General features: G+C 35.0%; 1 protein-coding gene across 1 annotated transcript in view; it reads left to right on the top strand.

The window, feature by feature from the left end:
* The window catches only part of LRP1B (LDL receptor related protein 1B), a 749,866-nt gene that overhangs the window by 617,569 nt on the left and 112,375 nt on the right, over positions 1–19,922 (top strand). The window contains exons 51-58 of the mRNA XM_050899978.1: positions 649–768; positions 3,118–3,246; positions 4,194–4,316; positions 8,859–8,999; positions 10,137–10,324; positions 11,784–11,967; positions 14,020–14,105; positions 17,669–17,791. Of these exons, the coding sequence (XP_050755935.1) occupies positions 649–768; positions 3,118–3,246; positions 4,194–4,316; positions 8,859–8,999; positions 10,137–10,324; positions 11,784–11,967; positions 14,020–14,105; positions 17,669–17,791 (1,094 nt within the window). The remainder of the gene's footprint in view (positions 1–648; positions 769–3,117; positions 3,247–4,193; positions 4,317–8,858; positions 9,000–10,136; positions 10,325–11,783; positions 11,968–14,019; positions 14,106–17,668; positions 17,792–19,922) is intronic.

The following is a 19,922-nucleotide window of genomic DNA, read 5'->3' as shown; positions in this document are numbered from 1 at the left end:
CTTTAAGAAAGAAGTCTCGGAAAAGTGGGCAATTTAAAGTTTTCAAAAAAGGTCATAATAATAGCATTTAGAACAGTTGTGCAGACTGATTTTGAAATGCAGAAGCATGCCATTATTTTCAATGTATACAAAAGTGTAAATGGGACAACAGAATGCAAACGCACAGCAATTTTTCTTGCAAGAGAAAAGAACATGAAATATTTTAAAGATTGAGTTAAATCCTGCAATACCACGAGGAAGGCTGTGTTGGAAAATTTGGACTGTGCCATCTCTGCCCTATTACCAAAATAAAGCAGTTCACTATAGTTGTAATATCCATGTGAAATACACAAACCAGACTTACGTTTTTAAAGTATTTGTCCTCATCCCACTAGCAAGATGTTTAAAAATATTAGAATGTGTTTTGAATGTTTTACAATTTATTTATTTATTTATTTATATAAATGTATTGGTGAGTGCAAACTCTTAGACAAACTGGTAACATCCTGAATACCAAGATCAGGATTATACTGTGTTTGGGTGTTTTAATACACTAAAATTGGGAGGACAGAAAGGAGCGGTGTGGAGATTCCTAAACTGTGCTAGAAAACACAGGGAATGCAGTGCAGTTGTGAACCTGACAAATGCAGTGGCTGGTGTCATTCCTAGATTCGTCTTGTTCATGGAATCAATTTGCTTGCTCTGCAAACAAATGCATCTCTAAGCAATGGACTTGTGATGGTGAGGATGACTGTGGAGATGGTTTAGATGAGAGTGATGCTATTTGTGGTAAGTAGAATAATTTTAGTTCTGTATTGTGTCAGATCGTATGTACTGAAAGAGACCAAGTGATCCATGAAGGTGGTGGAAAGGGAACAAGTACAGCATCTCCAAAGACCGCGTGCTTTAAGGATAGGGTATTAGAGGATATCCTCCCCCAGCTCCCTCCAACCAGCAGCTAGATACCTTTTTACGGGGACTATATGATTTGTCTACCAGTGAAGATATGAATGGCCCGCCAGCATAGGCAAAAGGAGAACCAAACTCCTCTCCAATTCCCGTCCTTGAGGTAAAACCCCTGTATCGCTATTTGAGTTTTACATTTCAGTGGTAGGTGCTTGAACATTCTAAAGTTGGGTTTTTTTCCCCAGCTCTTTCTCCTATTCCCTTTAAATTTTTACATATACAGTCATAAGCATTATTGCATAATATTCCTCTCAAATTCCCAAACCCTTCAAACTGCATAAGGAATTGAAAATTTTACTTTCATTCTGGGGCTCAGTTGACTGGAAATGTGTTAGTGAATTCTTTTAAAAAAAAAAATCACATTGTATCAAGTCATACTGTCACAATTTCATGATATTTTATATATTGGTTCCATCCTTATCTATGCTGTATTTTAAGATTTTCTTTTTAAAATTCCAAATTTTAATTCTTAAATATTTTTTCCTTTTCAAAAATCCTCTTACTTAAAGTCCATTCAACAAAGAGTATTTTATTCCATATTTCATCTGTGATACAACAGTAAAAATATTGTTGATAACTTTACTGGAAGCCTTAAGTAGACAGAGAAGAAATCTCTTCAGCTTCTGTTCAGAGTTGTGCTTTGTTAAAGTAATTTCTTAAACACAGATGTAGAAATGCCAACAAATGAAAAGGACGAAGGTGGAAATTATACTGTTCTAATATGGCAAAATATGAATAAATTACTACATTAACTTCAAGTTGACATCCATCTACAATACGTTTTTTCATGCTACAATACATTCAGGTCATGCTGAGGACTGGGGAGTTGGAGGCAATGTCTGTTTGAAAGGGCAGATTTCTCTCTGCCTCTCTCCCCTAGGAAAAGGAGAAGGTGTGAAATGAGAATACAAGCACCTCCTCTGGGACTACTGTAGAACAATGTGAAACCCTAAGAAACATCAAGGCTTGAATAGGAGCCTTCCTTAATTAAATTCCTTCCTTAATAGGAAACTTAGAGCAGGAAATAGAAAAAGGGAGAGGAAAACAAAGGCCAGCAAATTGCAAAGCTCACTACAACATACCTTTTTTTTTTTCTTTTAGTATTGTTCCGAATTGCTTGTTTTGATACCTTGACTTGCAACACATTGTAGATCTCTTATTGGAAGAAAGCCCACCAATAAAATTGTAGGCCATCTCTTGAAGAGGGAAAAATCCACACCAGTTATGAAGAGGGGAGAGTTAAGGCTGTATTTCTCCTTAGGAACAGGAGGCAGATCTGAATTGCAAGAAGAAAAGAGAGATCAAGATGACTTCAGATTTTTCAGTCTTAAAAAATCAATATTTATTTAACATAAAGTTTAACTTCAGGAGTATCAAAAAATGGCAAATGAGTATAAGTAAACAAAAGTTGTCTCTCTTGCATAAATAGTACAAAAAAATCAAATTTTTGAATTTGCTTTACCGTGTTATTGATTTCTAATTAAAATTAGTAGAAAATACACTGTCTCCTTTTTAGTGAAGTATATTTAACTTATCTAAGAGAATACAGTAAGTGATGGATTGTGCAAAAGTTTACTTCCAAACAGAGTAAAATTAATCCTAGGATATAATATTCTTACCTGGAGAAAAGCCTGTTAAAAAAAAAATAATTAGTCAAATAAACAATATGTTGAGTTACTTGCATTAGAACTGTCAAGATATTTTCTTACTCCCACTACTACTGTACTTGATACACATTGTTCTCTTCTACAAAACTCATGCAAGTTTTGAATACCTTTAGCCTCCTGGCATAGAGTATAGTGATGCGGGGATTATGCGGTTTACAAGATTAGTTCCTTTGTTTGGTCAGTCCAAACATGCAGTCAAACATAAAGATCAAAGTTGGTTTGAAAAGTTATTCTGCTGGATAGTTTTCATGAAGCATGGTAAACTACATTTCCTTGCAGAAAGTTAAGAGACTGAATAAACAAAAAGAATGGAAGAAATAGCAGATTGTCAAAATTTTACTGTAAAATACAGTCTTAGCCAGTATGTTTATCATACTGTGCAGAACAAAATCTTCTTTCAATTTTATTTTACGATAAAAACCCCTTGCTCAGTCATTACCCATTACCTTAAAAAAAAAAAAATCAGTGAGAACGTGTTCAGCACTCACATGTAATGTTTTTTCAGGTTCAGTGACCTGTGCAGCAGATACGTTCAGTTGCTTAGGCTCCCATGCCTGTGTTCCCCAACACTGGCTTTGTGACGGTGAAAGAGACTGTCCTAATGGAAGTGACGAACTGTCGACAGCGGGCTGTGGTATGTTTGCATGTTAAAAATGTATACTGTTCCTTTTCTTGGTACTTTTGCCTTTACAATATCCAGATGCTGTTTGTGTCTGTAGTATCATGCCCTTATACTGTCAAGATTATTAGTAAAGATTGATGGACCACATGTGAGTGTACATACCAGGATCCTTCAATGTTTTAATCAGCTTAGCATCTTCAAGTTTTGTTAATACATGCTGAGGCACACCAGCTGGAGATCAATATGTGTGTCATGTTGTAGACATTATACAGCATGTTTACTGATGAAAATTAGCACATTATTGACTATGCTGAAGAAAATGCTGCTGCATGTCAGGGAGGTTGTGCATCAAAAAGGGAGATACAGATCTGTCTCCAATTTATTCCGGCTAATTGTTCAAATCTTGACATCTCTTGCCCTATAAACTATTACTTCCAGTCTTCTGAGATACATTTCAGTAGTAGTTTCATTAGGGGTTTTGTTTTATTAATGTATATAAAAATGGTATAGCTTAAAAATATTGAAATATGTTCTCTCCACTGAATGCATATCCTATCACTTACCATTTCTAGGCTGAGTTATATTTTGAGTATTTATGGATTTTAAAGAGCCTTGTTCAGGAGCAGAGTAACATAGGAAGGACATCTGTACGTCCCAAGTGTTCTTGTCCTCAGAGGCAGACCTTAGGTTAGTTGTAGACAGCGTCAACTTCTGAAGCCTTTCTGTCTTGCATTACGTGAGATTTTAGCTATCCTTACTTCTTTAGCTATCTTTGTGGTGATGAGTAGCTTTTTCTGCTATTGAATTGTGTGGTGCTCTTTGTATGACTCAAAAGTTATGGTTATTTCCATTGAATCCACTCAGACTAGCTACATCTTATTTCATCTTTCTGTAAGAAAATGGCTGTATATCTTACTGTTCTCAATTTCATTTATTTTTATGTACTGTATTTTCCTTAGCTCCTAATAACACTTGTGACGAGAATGCTTTCATGTGCCATAACAAAGTCTGCATTCCCAAACAGTTTGTATGTGACCATGATGATGACTGTGGAGATGGATCAGATGAATCTCTGGAATGTGGCAAGTATAACAAAAGTAGAGTAAACAGAAAAATTTCAGACTGTTAACCGTAAGGCCTTCTGCAAGGTCTGTTACTTTAAGTCACTATTGAAAAAGAAAGCTCTTTGCTTTTCCAAATTGTTTCAATGTTAACTTTTAAATTATGCATTAATGAATACAACTTGGAATTAACTTGGAGCTGGAGCTACAGTGACAAATTATTTGCTATAGTTGTGACTTATAGTTGATTGCTAATAACATTTAACAGAATTTAAAAATGTACAGTCTATAATTTCTTGTTCATTGTGTATATCTTTTTTATATTTCTTTTTTTCTTTGTCTCTATACACATTTTTTTTATCAAGTAATGAAACATCTCTGTCGTGATTATCACTGCAGTTAAATGATATCAACTAAAGCCATATGTGAATGTTTAATTTTCACCATTCATATGAATTTAGGTTTCTTATATTGTGTGAATGTCTGTACAGTATATCTAGGCCATACTCAGAAACATTGATCTATATAAATAATATTTATGGAAAATATAGAGCAAATATTCTCTCCAAAAAGACAAATTATTGATTATCATGCCTAGTTTTGTGCAGTTAAAATCTATATTGCTTATTTACTCCATTAAATTTGCACAAGAGATGAGAATCACCGCAGAAGATAGCTAGCTATGTATTTTAGGCATTTCTATTGTACACACCACCTGAAGAGTGTGTGTGCATAAATGTTGTAAGTAGACATCCAAAGATTGTAAGAAAAAGCATGTTTGGTGTTTGCATTTAGTAAAATTTTCATGTAAAGTTTGAGTTGGACAGGTAATGGAACATTTTAGGAAAATAATATAATGTAGTAAATAAGAACTTATTTGTTTGCTGGTCATATAAAGAACAGATTTCATCAACATCACTTAGAACTGTATAGGACATGGAAAAAATCCGCTCCTGTGATGAACTGGGCAGTCACCAAATTGTCCATTCTCTCTCTGTGCTCACCAGAAGTAGGCTGGTACTTAAGAGGCAACAGCCATTCCTGCCACATCCACGTTAGATAGGTTAGATCATGAGAGCGCCTTTGAAACGAATCTCCCACTAACCCCCGTGTACTGTGTTTTGGCTCATGTGGAGCAGTGTCGAAGCAAGTGAACTGACAGGAAAAAAAACCACGAAAAACCTCTGAAGCTGAGCCGGTTGATATACTTCACCACTTCATGGTGGGCATGAAGTCCACAAGAGCAGAAGACACCTAGTGTGAAGTAAAATCCTGAAATGCATCCAGTGTGGATGTTGGGTTCTCATTACCAGCTGTTTCATTCTACTGTTCCTCCCTTACTGCGCCACACCGCTTGCCAGCATAGACTTCTGGATCCTTGACGAACGAAGGGAACAAACACGTCTTTCCTAGCAAACTCCATTTGCTTTTCACTTATGTAAACGACATGGTGTTTTGAAAGGAGCAGTTTGCAACAATAAGCTGTTGTAGGGAAAAACTGCTTAGTTCATGTAGTTTGAACCAAATCAGGATCAAAGCAGGTTATTGATTTATTAATGACAGATAACTAATTCAAAATCAGTGAACTATACATCCAGTATCAATAGCAGCAACACAGTGGGTGAATCACACCTGCAAAATGTTGATAGACCTTATGCATTTTTAAACACCATTTTATAATCAGTTCCCCAAAGTTCTGAACACACAGAGACACACAGAGCAGAGTTATGTGCCCCTTCTGCCCCAGCCCGGGACACGGGGCTACTAGCACACATGCCTGCTAATCCACAGGGGGCTGTAGCTCTCCCTGAGGTCAGATAGGCGACTCCACTTGGTGTACCCACCCTGCCAGGTTCGAAGCACACGCTGTTATACTCACAATGGTGTCTTAACAGATGTGGTTATCTAGCACCTTTTGCCAAAAGGAGGCCGTGAGAGTGGACCCACACAATAATGAAACTGTAAACTGTTATCTCTGTTAGTATTAGTTTGTGCGTGCCAGAATCCTTTATAGAAAGTGACTCATTATGGGTCTGTTCCTCTATTTAGCACTATATGATCAAGTTGAATGGTGGGGGGAGTAGGAGAACCTTTCTGATCGGTTTTTACTTGCAAGCAGTCTTCAATTCCTAAATAAGTATTTAGAACTAAACAGTCACAAACTTTGGAAGTAGGTCCATTTTTTTTCTACATGCTTATAATTTCTTGCTGATGTATTTAATTTGTTTTCTATAGTATCATATACATGCACAGTCCCTTAAAATACTGACAAATAAATAGTGATAGTTTGACAGACTTTTGGAAAGAGACAGGAGGAGGAAACAGCAACACAAGCAGAGGATGTACAAACTCCTGATCTAATTGTAGTATGGACCTACCTTCAGGCACTGGCTCTATTCAATTTCTACTGAGTAAACTGAAATCTACAGCAACATGTGTTACGTGTTGCACTGCTCCAATGCAATTTTCTGTTACCTGGTAATCAAATACACACCTTAGGGTGTGACTAGTATGGTAAACTCGTTATACTGTAATTTTAGGAAAGGATTACATTCTTTTATGAGAAAGGGAACTACTTGTAGACAGTAGGATTCAAATTCCAAAACACACTTTTCAAGGTGTTGTCAGGATGTAAAAATAAACTGCCTAATTCACCAAGATTTTAAACTTGTGATTTCTGATTTGACTGCAAACTAGGTAGCCTGATCATAGCTCTATTAGATTCTAGATCTAGACCTTTGCATCTTGATATAAAAAAAAAAAAAAAAAAAAGATACTCTTCAGCAGCCAGTCTACTTAATGGGATGAAATTTGGTTTGAAATATATTCCTAAAAGCTGGATTAAGGAAATCCATTTAAAAATCTAGATTTTTTTTTTCCATTTGTATCATTGAAAGGTATGTTTTCTTATTTTTTCTAGAGTTTTATTCAGATATAATATAAAAATGGGACTGGTGATTGGAGTAACCAGTTCTTACTTGTATCAGAATTTGCATCTAAACATATTTTCAAAGTTCACAGTCATTCTAATCCTTGAAAATTTCTTTGATACAAGTTTTGATTCCATTGTATAATGTTGTCTTTTTAATGAAATCTTAATAATTAATTACTTGTAAACAAAAAAATAGCAATAATTCAAGCTGGGGAGAACATGAGAACAACATACATTCTCCCTGAATTGCCCATCCTATTGCTGCTGTCAGAGACAGAATACTGAGCTATATGAGCCACTGTCTCATACTGTAAGGTATCTCTTATGTTCTTGAAAATGAAAAAAAAAAATTTAGGAACTCTATTCAAGAATATGAAATTTCATCGAGAAGATGAAATACTTTGTTTATGTGGCTAATCAAAAGACAAATACAGGAATAGGAAGGATTTTCTGGTTTCAGTTTCCAGTTTCTTTATGTCCTGTCATCCAGAGCAGAGGCGATATTAAGCAGAAGCCTTTGTTCTGCACATTTGTAATGACCCTTCTGATGATGACATACTTGTGAAATGCTGCAGACATGAGGTAGAGCTGTTGGTCTGTAAAATCTTGCACTCAAAGGTGTCTCAGACAACCAAAAAGCTTCACCTTTTTTCTGTATCAAGCCAGCCTATCTTCTTTCAAGCATCATCTATGTAAAAAAGAGAAAAAAACCACCTTCAGGAGACCACAGAAATATTTGAATTCCAAGTAATGTTTGTAATTGAGGTAATGACATATTGCATTTTGAAAATAGTACATTAACACATTTCTAAATGACAACTAAAGATATACAAGAGGTTTCAAGCTCTTGATGTAGATGGATATCTCATACCAGATGGTCAAATGTTGCTACATAATTCTTACTTTATAACCGTATTTACTTCATATTTTTTTCTTGAGTTATAAACTAAATCAAGGCTTGCTTTCAAGGCTCTTTTAAAGGACTACAGATTATTTGAGGCAGAATTTATACACAAAGAATACAGGAAAAGTTACACTTTTCTTTCCCAAAAAAGTTATTTTTGAACTCTAGGTTAAACAGCTGTGTTCTAAGAAACAAATGCCTGTCTGTGGCTTCTTTACTTCATTATATATTATAATTTTCTGTTAGAAATCCACTTTAACTTTGAAAATGTATACATTTTATATATATTGATTTTGTGACCATCTTAGAAAATGCATGTTTAGTGGGATTAAAATGATTAGTGTTCTGCATGTTTTAAAGGGAAAGCGTATAGTAGTGAGCAAGTCGCAAAAATATTTGCTGGGTATAGTAATTTCTGAAATGTCTGTTAGAAAGCTATTTCCTAATAATAGCAAAAAGTTAAATTACACCTAAAAGAAAATGTATTTATGATTGAGAGCTGCATAAATATGTTTTACATATGTGGGAATTATTTCATGACTATACTGTACTGCATAAGAGACATTTGATTTCTCTCTTTGTTGGTAGACACTCATGTATAAGCATATATTGCTTTGTATCTCTTTACAGAACGAAAGATGCTTTTACTTACATTGCCTCGTATATACAAAATTTTATATCAAGAGTATGAAGTGAAGTATGAAGTCATAGATTGCTGTATTTCTAGGGTATCGTCACTGTCGTCCTGGAGAGTTCACTTGTGCTGATGGAAGATGCCTGTTAAATTCCCAGTGGCAATGTGACGGTGATTTTGACTGCCCAGACCATTCTGATGAAGCACCTATAAACATAAAATGCAAAAGTTCAGGTTTGTATTTAATTTTTTGAATAACGTGTGTGACCTTTCTTTTTGGAAGGCAATGGTTTAGGATTGTAGATAGGCAAATGTAAAACCTCGTAGCTTAAATCTCCAGTGCTTTCATGGTGATATTCCTTATGTCTGGCGAGGAGAATGTGTTGTCAGTCCTGAGCATCCAAAACCTCATTTGACAAAGTTCAGGTCACCAGTTCCTGTGGCATATGATGACTGCTAGTTCCTTAATGCGTAAATTCTGTTAGTAGTAAAATAAGATGATATTAATGTAATAATTGCCAAATTTCTAGCTTGCGCTGAAAATGTTTACTATATTTAATATACTCATCACACAGAAGTAGATCATACAAAAGGGGACGTAAAGTTGTTCTTCCTATAAATAATAAACACTGGTTTATTTTTATTAGTAAATTACTGACCAAATGTGATCGGTTTTATTGATATTTTCTACTGACATGAGTTTGTTGAGGTCTGACTGGTTTTTGAGAGGTAAATGAATCCCGGTCTGCATATGATATTCTATTCTGTGGCTTTTTGAAAGACCAATTCTTCTGTCTAGATCTTATGACTTTATTGCACAGTAGCCCAGTCCTTTATACCAATTTTGATGGAAATCACTCATTTGCTTTGAGGTGAGGCAACATACCTGCCTTATATTTAAGTGTTGTAATTCTGATTTGAAGAACCTGAATGTAGCTGAAATGACATATTCAAGTTTTGCCAAACAGGGAAAAAACATGTATGCATGTCCTCAGACAAGGAATGCATCAGAATTCAGTCAGTCATCTTACTGAACACCTCAGCATCCACAGGGGAGAGAAGCCATGCTTTTTAAGTTTTGTAAACTGTAGAACTATATTTTGTGCAGAGATAGAGGATTCTCAATTATATGAAAACAAATGTGTAAGAGGGAGTAATAAGTTGAAGTATTCACACATTTTCCAGGAGAGGAATAACCTTTAAAGACACTGAAAAGTAAAAAGGTATTATAATACTATCAATAAGAAATGAATATTCAATTTTTACACAATTGTTTCATCTCACATGCACGCATTGCAGCTGATCCATGAGAAAATTCATTCCAAATACTAATAGACCACACCAAGTTGTGTTCTCTTTTTTGTTTTCCAGAGCAGTCATGTAACAGCTCTTTTTTTATGTGCAAAAATGGCAAGTGTATTCCTCAAAGTGATATTTGTGATAACAAAGAAGATTGTAGTGATGGATCTGATGAGAAAAGCTGCCACATTAATGAATGCCTCAGTAAGAAAGTTAGCGGCTGTTCTCAAGATTGTCAGGATCTTCCTGTTGGATACAAGGTGAATAATTACAAAATGTGGTGTAATATAATGCAAATTCTTAAATTTTAACTGTTTCTTAACTACTGCGTGATTATAATAAAACTCCAGTGTGTTGTACTTCCTTGTAATGAAGTAGCTTACCTACCATAGCAAGAACATTCACATTTTTATTTCCCGTAAGCAAACAATTGCCAATTGTATTAAAAAACTGGTACAATACATACTTTAAACCTATGGAAGAGAACATACGATGCTTTAAATACAGCAAATCATATTGATGTATACAGAGCACTGAAAATCAGTTGTGAAAAAGGAAAACACATAGGAGTGAATAGCAGGAATAGCAGTTTTCTCCAAATTTTTTTCCAAGTCAAAAAGACTTACAGAAATATTTAAACAAAGTATAATCGCCTTAGGTGCAGAATAAAACTGTTAGCTGCCTGCATGTGGTGGTGTTTTCTGAATCATTTGAGTCTGCTCTTTGGCCTTGAGACGTAGAGAGGAATGCTTCTTGGGTATTATGTAAACCCTAGCCACTGACTGCACTAACCTGTAAATAGAAGCTGAGAATAGAAGAGAGATTTTTTCAGGGTTTTAACTCTGAAGTAACCCTACCTGCACCCCCAAAAGTTTTATCTTTTTAATAGAATATTGGCCCACTGAGAACTAAATAAAATCAGTCCAACATGGCTTAGCTTTAAAGGTATTCAAACCTCTGAAACCATGTCCTAGTTGGGAGGCCGTAGACTAGAGAGCTGGAGACTAGCTGGAGACTAGGCTGGGTACAGCAAAAACCTTGCTGAAGTAGCGTTGTTGTGGAGAAAGCATGTCATGGGTCTGCAGAGAGTAATACAGAGAATACAGGAGGGAACATGACACAAAGTTTCCCATTGATGAAACTATGCCCCTGTTTCAGAACCCCTCTATCCAGTTGTATTTTGCATCATTCACATTGCATGTGATAAGCTTGCCACGGTGATCATCAGACCCCAATGAAAATCAGCTTTAAGAGTTCTCATTCACATTACTGTATTTGTTACACAGAATGCTAGATGTTATCAATGACTCAAGAAAAATTATTAACAACTGTGTATCTTTACCAAAAAGCACATGTGTACTTGAAAATAAAGGACTCCAAAGGGTCCATCTGTCGTTATTTTCATGGAAGAATCCTTTCCATATTTTTGAAAAAGTGTGTTTTACTTTTTCTTCAGTTAAAGGAGAAAGAATAATTACTCATTCTACAGGGTTACTTGGGAGGGAATGGTACTTAGGATCACACCAGCAACAGTTGAAAAGAAATCTAGGTATGTCTGCCTGTGAACAGTATAAACAGCAATGTAATTAAGATGTTACTTGAAAAACTGAGACTACAGGAAAAACTTTATGATGCTAACATATTCAGAAGAAAGTACATAAGATAACAAACAGAATCAATGAGTAATTCAAAATGAATGTATTTGTTTTTCTTTCCCAGTGCAAATGCTGGCCTGGATTCCTGCTGAAGGATGATGGCAAAACATGTATAGATATTGATGAATGTTCATCTGGATTTCCCTGTAGCCAGCAATGCATCAATACATATGGAACCTACAAATGCCTGTGTGCAGATGGGTATGAAATACAGCCTGATAACCTAAATGGCTGCAAATCCCTTTCAGGTATCAGTTTGTTTTTTTTTTAATCCACAGCTATGTCCAACTTAATTGTTGAAATACCTTAGCCCCATGGTCTGTGTTACCCTTTTATGCAAGATAAACGGAGTTACTTTGAAGCACACTACTTCTTCAATAAACAATAGGAATATGATTCAGTCTGAATGTACTAATAAGTTCTGGTTTCAGTGTGTATTGTGCTCAAATCATTTGTAGTGAAAAGTTACAGTGGATTATGAAAGTCTGAATTAGTAACTTTATTAGAAAAAGTATTAGGAAAGTGAAAATACATCACTTAATTCTACTTCTGAGTCACATCATAATAGTATGTTTATAAGTGTTTAAAAGACTTCTGCTGTTTTATTTCATCAACTTTAGAATATTAGAAGGTACTTCAAGCTTCCTGGTATGAAAAGGAGGAACAGGAAAAAATAATAGAAATTGCAAAATCTATTATTCCTATAGCATATGAAATCCTCCAGTCTTATATGTAATACACAGCGAAGTTCAAGATATATAAGAACATTGGTTATTTCCTCACCCTTCTGTCTAAGCCACTGATGTTATTTTTCTGTGCTTCAGTGAGTGAGATTCACTAGATCAGTGAAAGGAAGAGCAAAATGTCAACAGGAAAGAAACAAAAAAAACCATTACTGCATTCCGCTGGATTTCCTTCATAGTGTAGGCAATCTTTGGCTTGAGCAGACTCCTCCTTATTCCAGTCTTCCACAAAGTTGTTTGTTTGTGTTTTGTTTTCAAATATCAAAAAACTTCTATTTTATTTCTAAATGACAAGAAGACTGGAACCTCTGTCTGCCTCATATTCCTGTCTCAGGTGCTTCCCTCAGTAATCAGAGGAAAGACAGGAGAGGGCAGAAATGCAGTATCTGTTTTTTGCTTTGCTCCTATCTCGTGCCTTGCAAGCCACTTGTACATTTAGAAGCCATAGATCACTCAGATGAGAAGAGGAGCTGGAACACATCATAGTGCAGTTTATTGGAGCTGTAATATATCAAACTTGAAAAGTGATCATGACAAAGCTGTTTGTGCTGTGGCAAGGATGGTTGTGCTGCGAGGAGATGCCAACATGTGAATGTTTGGCCTAATGCTGATTTCTTGCATAAATTGCCTTGAACTCTGGACAACGGAGCAGAGCATTACAGCCATTCTCCACAAACCACTAACAGTCAGTGCTGAGGGTGATGCCTTCGGTCATTTACGAACTGGAGGATGTCTTAAGAGTTGAACATAAAGTGCAAGCAAGGTGGTACAATGTATTCAGTAGAAGAACAGAGTAGGCTGGACAACACATTACATTACAGAATGTATGAGCAGTAGATACAAGCCTTTAATACATTTTTAATTATTATAAGTAATTTTTTTTTAATTTTAGCTGAGGTCTCTGTTAATAGAGCAAAAATTAAGACAGCTTTTTTCAATTTTTTTTTTTTTTTCACTATTATGTATGTCAGTGTCAAAGATGTTTCAAAGTAAGTGATGGCATGAATGAGTAGCTGAAGGAATATTTTTTGATAAACTAGAAAACCAGGGCTAAAAAAGCCAAATCTGGCTTCAGTTCGGTATTAGAGAATCAAGGTTTGTCCAAATAGCTGTTTCTTTATGTCTATACTGTTCAGAGTATTGAAATCTCAAAAAGCAATGGTCAAAACATGCTTGGTTTGCAACCATAACAAATAATAGTCTTAGTGATAATTTGAAAGTGAATGTTGAAATTAAAACAAGTGGTATGAAATATAGTTCAAATTTAATCTCTGACATTAAATTAGGATAAAATACAGTATGGTTCCCATATTACAAAGGCAAAAAAATTAAATTACATTGAAAGATATACTAATTGATTGCTTTGTTCATTTTTTATACTGCATCATTGATCTTTCTTGGAACATTTGAATGTTTTAAATATTTCTTTCATCCATAACATTGATCAGAGCATGTAACATTTATTTTTCAAACCATCTGTATTTCAGCATTGTATTCCTGATTTTCCATAAATTAACGTAAAAGCTAGTCTAATATATTCTTTCTCCCGGGGTTTAGATGAGGAACCTTTCTTAATTCTGGCTGATCATCATGAAATAAGAAAAATTAGCACTGATGGATCCAACTACACTTTGTTGAAACAGGTATAATCATAGTACCATGCTCTAAGTTTAACTCAATACTTTTATTCTTTTCTAAAGTGTGCAACTGACAGAAACCTCATCCTACAATTGGCATTGTATGCACCATAGAACAACTGCAGTATCTCTGGAGTTTTTATAATATTTTAAATTGACTATTTTATCTGAATTTGACATGATTAAAGCTCAGGCAGTTGTTTCGTCAGTCATTCTGATGTACTAAAAAAATTGTTATTTGTGATCCCCTTCCATCACAATATGTTTTGCGCAATTTGTGTATTTCAGTTTTCAAAAAAAAGCCCAAAAAACTATTTGGCCATGTATTGTTTGGGCTACTCACTGTCATAATCCAAATCTATTTTTTTGATTTAGACAGACAATTCCAAGATTTACAGTATTACAATACATGAACTTATATCTTCGGCTAAATCTAATTTTTTAAATAATTACTCTAAATTATTATAACAGGGAAAAAAAAACTTATTTGAAAAAATCTAAAAAAATAGAAAGTCACCCAGTAAATACAGAGCTGTCATTTTTAGCAGTTTCTGCTCTGCTTCTGTGCTTCACCTAAGTGTAGTTACTTACCATAGATTAGAGTTCCAAAATATGTTTTAATAAAAACATCTATTTCCTTGAGTACTAATTAATCAATTGTGTAGAAAGACTAGAAAATCAGTTATTGCCAGTCAATATCATTAGGCTTTTTGTGACTTCTTGTGTCAGTAAGCTGTGCATCTTAACGTCACAAGAGAGGTGCTCAGGTCTTCACAACAGTAATTACAAAATTAACCATCTTGCATTAAACATTGACTTTATTTAAGCATAGCAAGCATTATGTTAAAGTCTGTTTGTTCTTCTGAAATCCTTCTGACTACCTCTCATTTACATCTCACTGCCTCTCTCCTCTTTTGCTGGTATATCTATTAATAGAAGCCTGTGAAAAGAGGGGAGCAACAGTAAATTTTCTTTATGGTTGGTGCTAACAGATTGTCTCAGAGCTTCATCAGTCTTGAATTTAATGGACTCCTCTTCAGTACGTTAGAGACCGTGTAGCTCCAGCCATTGAAGAGAATCTGTGTTTTCCATGTCACATTAATAAACACCTCTGCTATTGAACCTACTGGCCTTTGATCCTACAAATACGGCATTTTTAAAAGCATCCAGATTTGAAAGCAAAAGAGGGAGCTGTACCAGCAGAACAGGTGGGCTGTCTTCCTCATAAGGACATCTTTTTGTCCTTGTAATGTTACGATGGATCAGCTCTTTCTTAGACACCTACCAGATGAAGGCAAATACCAGAGCTGCTCTGGCGAAGGAGCAAAACCACCCTTCTCTGTGTATTTGATCTGTGCTTTGCCATTCTAACAGTTGTTCATATAAACTCAGAGTAAAGGAGCTGAAAGTAGGAGCTCATTCAGTCTTCTCTGGGTTGTTATGTGCCAGCTTTTTCCTCTCTTTTTTTTTTTTTTCCCCCCAAATATACATAAACAGTACAACTGTTTGAATTGTGTCTCATGTATGTTCTTTGCCTTCCATTTCCTTCACTCGTAGTCATCAAAATCCTTAGGGTTTCCATAGACAGAGTAGATAGAGAGAATCTGCGTCCTCATTACTCGTGATTTTTACCTCCATTTTTTAAATTGGGACACCAAGGGAATGCAAATCACGGCCTAGGATACCATGGGCTGTGTGTAACAGGAACAAACAAAACCACAGGTTTAAGATGAGAGACTAATGCAGCTGATGCCATTTGAAAGCTTCCCTATTCCTTCTAAAAGCAGATTACACAAGAAATGTCACAGAATTATGCTAGGAGGACTTAAAAGTAACGTGTAGATCATGAAGAGGAGATGTTCTCTGGACAGAGAACTCTATTGCAGATGTACAGAAATAATTTTACCTGCAACTGATGTTCTGATAAATACTGGAACTAAACTGACCCAAAATAAAACACTTGAAACCAAAGACTTGCAGGCAGTCAATTCTCTTTATTAGTCTGGATACTTAAGAAACTTTTACAGTGTTGTAGAATATGTAGATATAAGGCTAATTTTTTGCAAATTACTGACTATGTTTTCTAGAGTTTATAAATATTTGATAGTCTTCTGTATTCATTCACATGTCTCCTTTGCTAAGAATTTGGGGTGGGGGTTTATTTGTAGATGCATTTATACTAATAGTAGAAAAAGAGACAGGAGGAGTGTTTTGCAGCACAGTTATGACTGACAGAGCTGCATTTGGTTTTGTTAAAATACTGTGTGCATGGATATGTGATTTTTGAAAATAAGAGTGGTCCTCCAACACTGTATTCTTTCAGGCTTTCTTTAATGGTGGTTTGTGCAGCCTAATCACTCCTTTCCTCTACATTTTGATCAAAAAATAGATTTACAGTATTACACTGTAGTAGTTGGCAGATAAGCTGTGTATCACTTTCTGTACAATTAAATATTGTTGTTCTTAGTTGTTTATTTTAGAGTTGGCTAGTCCAGCACATCCCCTCTACAACTATGAATTACATTAAGGATGGAGGTTGCTGATCTACCTGAGTAGAATGTCATTGGGCTGATAAGGGAATTGATTAACTGATCCTGTGGTTTCGAAAGGAGTGCGAACTGCATCCATTCTTTTTACCGCTGCTGCTCCATCTTTGATTGATAACAACATCTTTATATATTAAGAATAATTGTGATTTCACTACATATCAGAATGTTAAGCAGATTATGGGGCAAGGCTTTCCTATTCCCAGATACGGAAATAAGAGCCGTCATCTGAATGCAGTACAGTACCTCTCTTTCTTATCCGCCGTTTGGGATGAAAAGCCATTGTTGTATGACTGCTCTTTCCAACCTGTAGGAGTACCTCAGATATGATCAGCACTCTTTCCTACAATGTATTGGCTTAGTAACTGGAGCCATACGAGACTTCCAGATGCCTGCTGGGTCTCTTTCACACTTTATGTATATACTACCTCTGTGTGTGTGTGTGTATACATATATATATATGTACATAGTACCTATAGTATAGCATCTAAGAATTTAAAACCTCCTTATTCAGGAATTAAAATTAATGCTTTTTTGAACATCACAGTTTTGAATTCCTGATTAATTTATATTAATAATGAAATGTTTTCATTAAGTAAAGATAATAAATTTTATGCTATTTCTGAGTTTATTGTTATAAAATGAATGTCATCTAGTTTGCCAGAGTAATGCCAAAGGTAGTAATTAACAGGGAAATTGAGCAAAAGTTAAAGTATTTACTGCTAAAGTTCATTTTAATAATAGGAAAGAAAACTGCAGAAGCTTCATTTAGTTTCATATGTCATTGGCATTTTTGAAGTGAGATAGTTCTTTGTCACCATATTTATTTCTGTTACAATTTTTACCTTATTCTGATTGTTTACAAGTAATGTATGGGAAAATGAGAGAGGTACTTCAAAAGTACGCAGTCAGTAAAATAAAGCATTTTGAATATTATGTGCAATGTATTTTGCATTCTGAATGCTATCTAACAGTTTGTATTCAAACATTTGAATAAATAGACTTTTTTTTTTCTGTTTTTAGGGGCTGAACAATGTGATTGCAATAGACTTCGACTATAGAGAAGAGTTCATCTATTGGATTGATTCCAGCAGACCAAATGGCAGTCGCATAAACAGAATGTGTTTAAACGGAAGTGACATCAAGGTAATTGGGGATTAATAATGTCACTACTGGAATTAAACTTTTTGAGTATTTTGGGAAATGCTCCTTCTTGCTTTTAACCCAGATTGTGAGGTGTTGGTGTATGCATACAAACACAGCATGAGCTAGCAAGTCCTAGTAAAATTTAATTGCATTTGTATCTTATTTGAAGTAGAGATAGGGACTAAGAGGACTGTATTTATGAGCTAAATTCCTTATGACTTAATTGACAGTTGACTGAATTGGCAGTTCAGTGTGGTTTACAGGACGCCAAAGAAAAAAGAGGTATAATTAGGTGTGAGCTGTGTAAATACACTGATGTATTATTTCTTCATATACAGTTTTCCATGGTCTTCAGTTTGTTTTTGTCTCACCTCTGCTACACTGATAATGAAAATAACTCAATGTCGTTGCTGTGAATAATCCAGGGTAAAACTGTGCTCCCATTTCTGCACGGCCTGTCTGTTTTGTCTCTGTAGTGGACTAAGTTCATTAATCCACTATTAAGCACATTTGTTGACTTATGTGAACATTTTTTCAGAATTTGTGATAAGCAGGAAGGAATCCTTCTTTGCTCATTCTCTTATGTCTGACCTTCTTAAACACGGAACAAATGAACAGTAAGATATCCTGTGAATTTTGTTCCCTCATTGTGCACCAATAAATTATGCAGAGAGAAAAGATTTCTGGTTTTCATTTGCAGCTTAGTACATGGACCGACACATCCTCAGAGCACACCGACTTTAGTCTTTTTGAGGGTTAAGGTTTGAAACTGACTGGCAGCAGTGAACCTTGTTTACATCCCTCACACAGAAATAATTGTTCTTAGAACTTAAAAAAAATGTGGATGAGCATAAGTTGTGCCACTCTGATTCCATTGGGGTAAAACTAAAATCCAGCGTGCGCTCAAAAGTTCTAGCGAGTCCCTGCAAAGATTTTTCCTGCAAAAAATAGGAGACAGGTGAGTGTGGGGTTCAAAATCCATTGAATCCTTGAATCATATTTATTGTCTTTAAACATTTTCCAAAGCATCCTATTCAGCTTCTTGTCCATTCTGGATGAATCTGTATTTTGTTATTTTAGGGAATGTTTTCAGGACTGGGGATGACCTCAGACTTTTTCTTTCTAATCTTAACTATTTCAAGAAGAACAAAGAATTTTTCCCAGTCAAAAAGTTGTAATTGCCAGGTGGGAGAGTACAAAAAACTCCCATTGCTTTCTAGTGATGTAATAATAATTTCATTTTTTAAGGAAAGTTTTCAGAAATTTGAACAAACATTAGAAAAAAATTAGATTGGGGGCATGGAGGGTATTTCTTTTTTCCTTCATTAATATTTTGCAATTTACAGAACAAGTGCCATGTAGATGGAGATTTTACTCAAATAGGATGCCAAATTCAAAGCAAAAATTGTGAAAATAAGTGCATTTAATTTTCATAAGAATATTTGGTTTTTTCACTGAAAAACTTGGCCCAAATTTGGCCTCTGAAAGCTAAAAATATGTGCAAAAATTTATCAAGAATTTTGTATTGTAGCTGTCTGATATTCTGTCAATAATCTTTTATCAGGTGCCAAACAGAAACTTTATGTCTCTTTGACTTAGATTTTAATAGGTTACCATAGCACATATTTAATAATTGATGTTTAAAAAAATTAGTTTCCCAGCAAACCTGTTTAAGTATTTTAATTTTTTTTTTTGTCATGAAAGAGAGGTTTTATGGTTGACAGTTTTCTCCCTTGAAGAATGGATTTCTTATTTTATTTCCTTCATACTTCTTGTTTTACTATTTACTATAAATTAATATACTATTAGTGTAAATGATACTATTTGATATATTACCTAGGACTTCCCTTTTAGAAGATAGCATCTTTTCAGCATACCAACTCTAGCTTTCTTGCTCTGGGAAACCTGGTGGCATTTCATTTTTCTTCTGCATCTGATCATGAAGGAGATATTTATACAATTTGAAGGAACAACTTTTTCACATAAATGTGTTCAAACATTAACACAGTGTTTTATGTATAGTATTGCAGATTCAAATGAAATCTGTTATTGGAAAATGCTGTAGTAAGCTGGATTGTGTACATTAAATGTTACACTGGTGATCTCAGTGACTGGAATAAGCTTAAAGTGA

Source organism: Gymnogyps californianus, chromosome 7 (genome assembly GCF_018139145.2).
Source record: "Gymnogyps californianus isolate 813 chromosome 7, ASM1813914v2, whole genome shotgun sequence".
NCBI classification, from domain to species: domain Eukaryota; kingdom Metazoa; phylum Chordata; class Aves; order Accipitriformes; family Cathartidae; genus Gymnogyps; species Gymnogyps californianus.
This window is presented reverse-complemented; position numbering and strand designations above follow the sequence as displayed.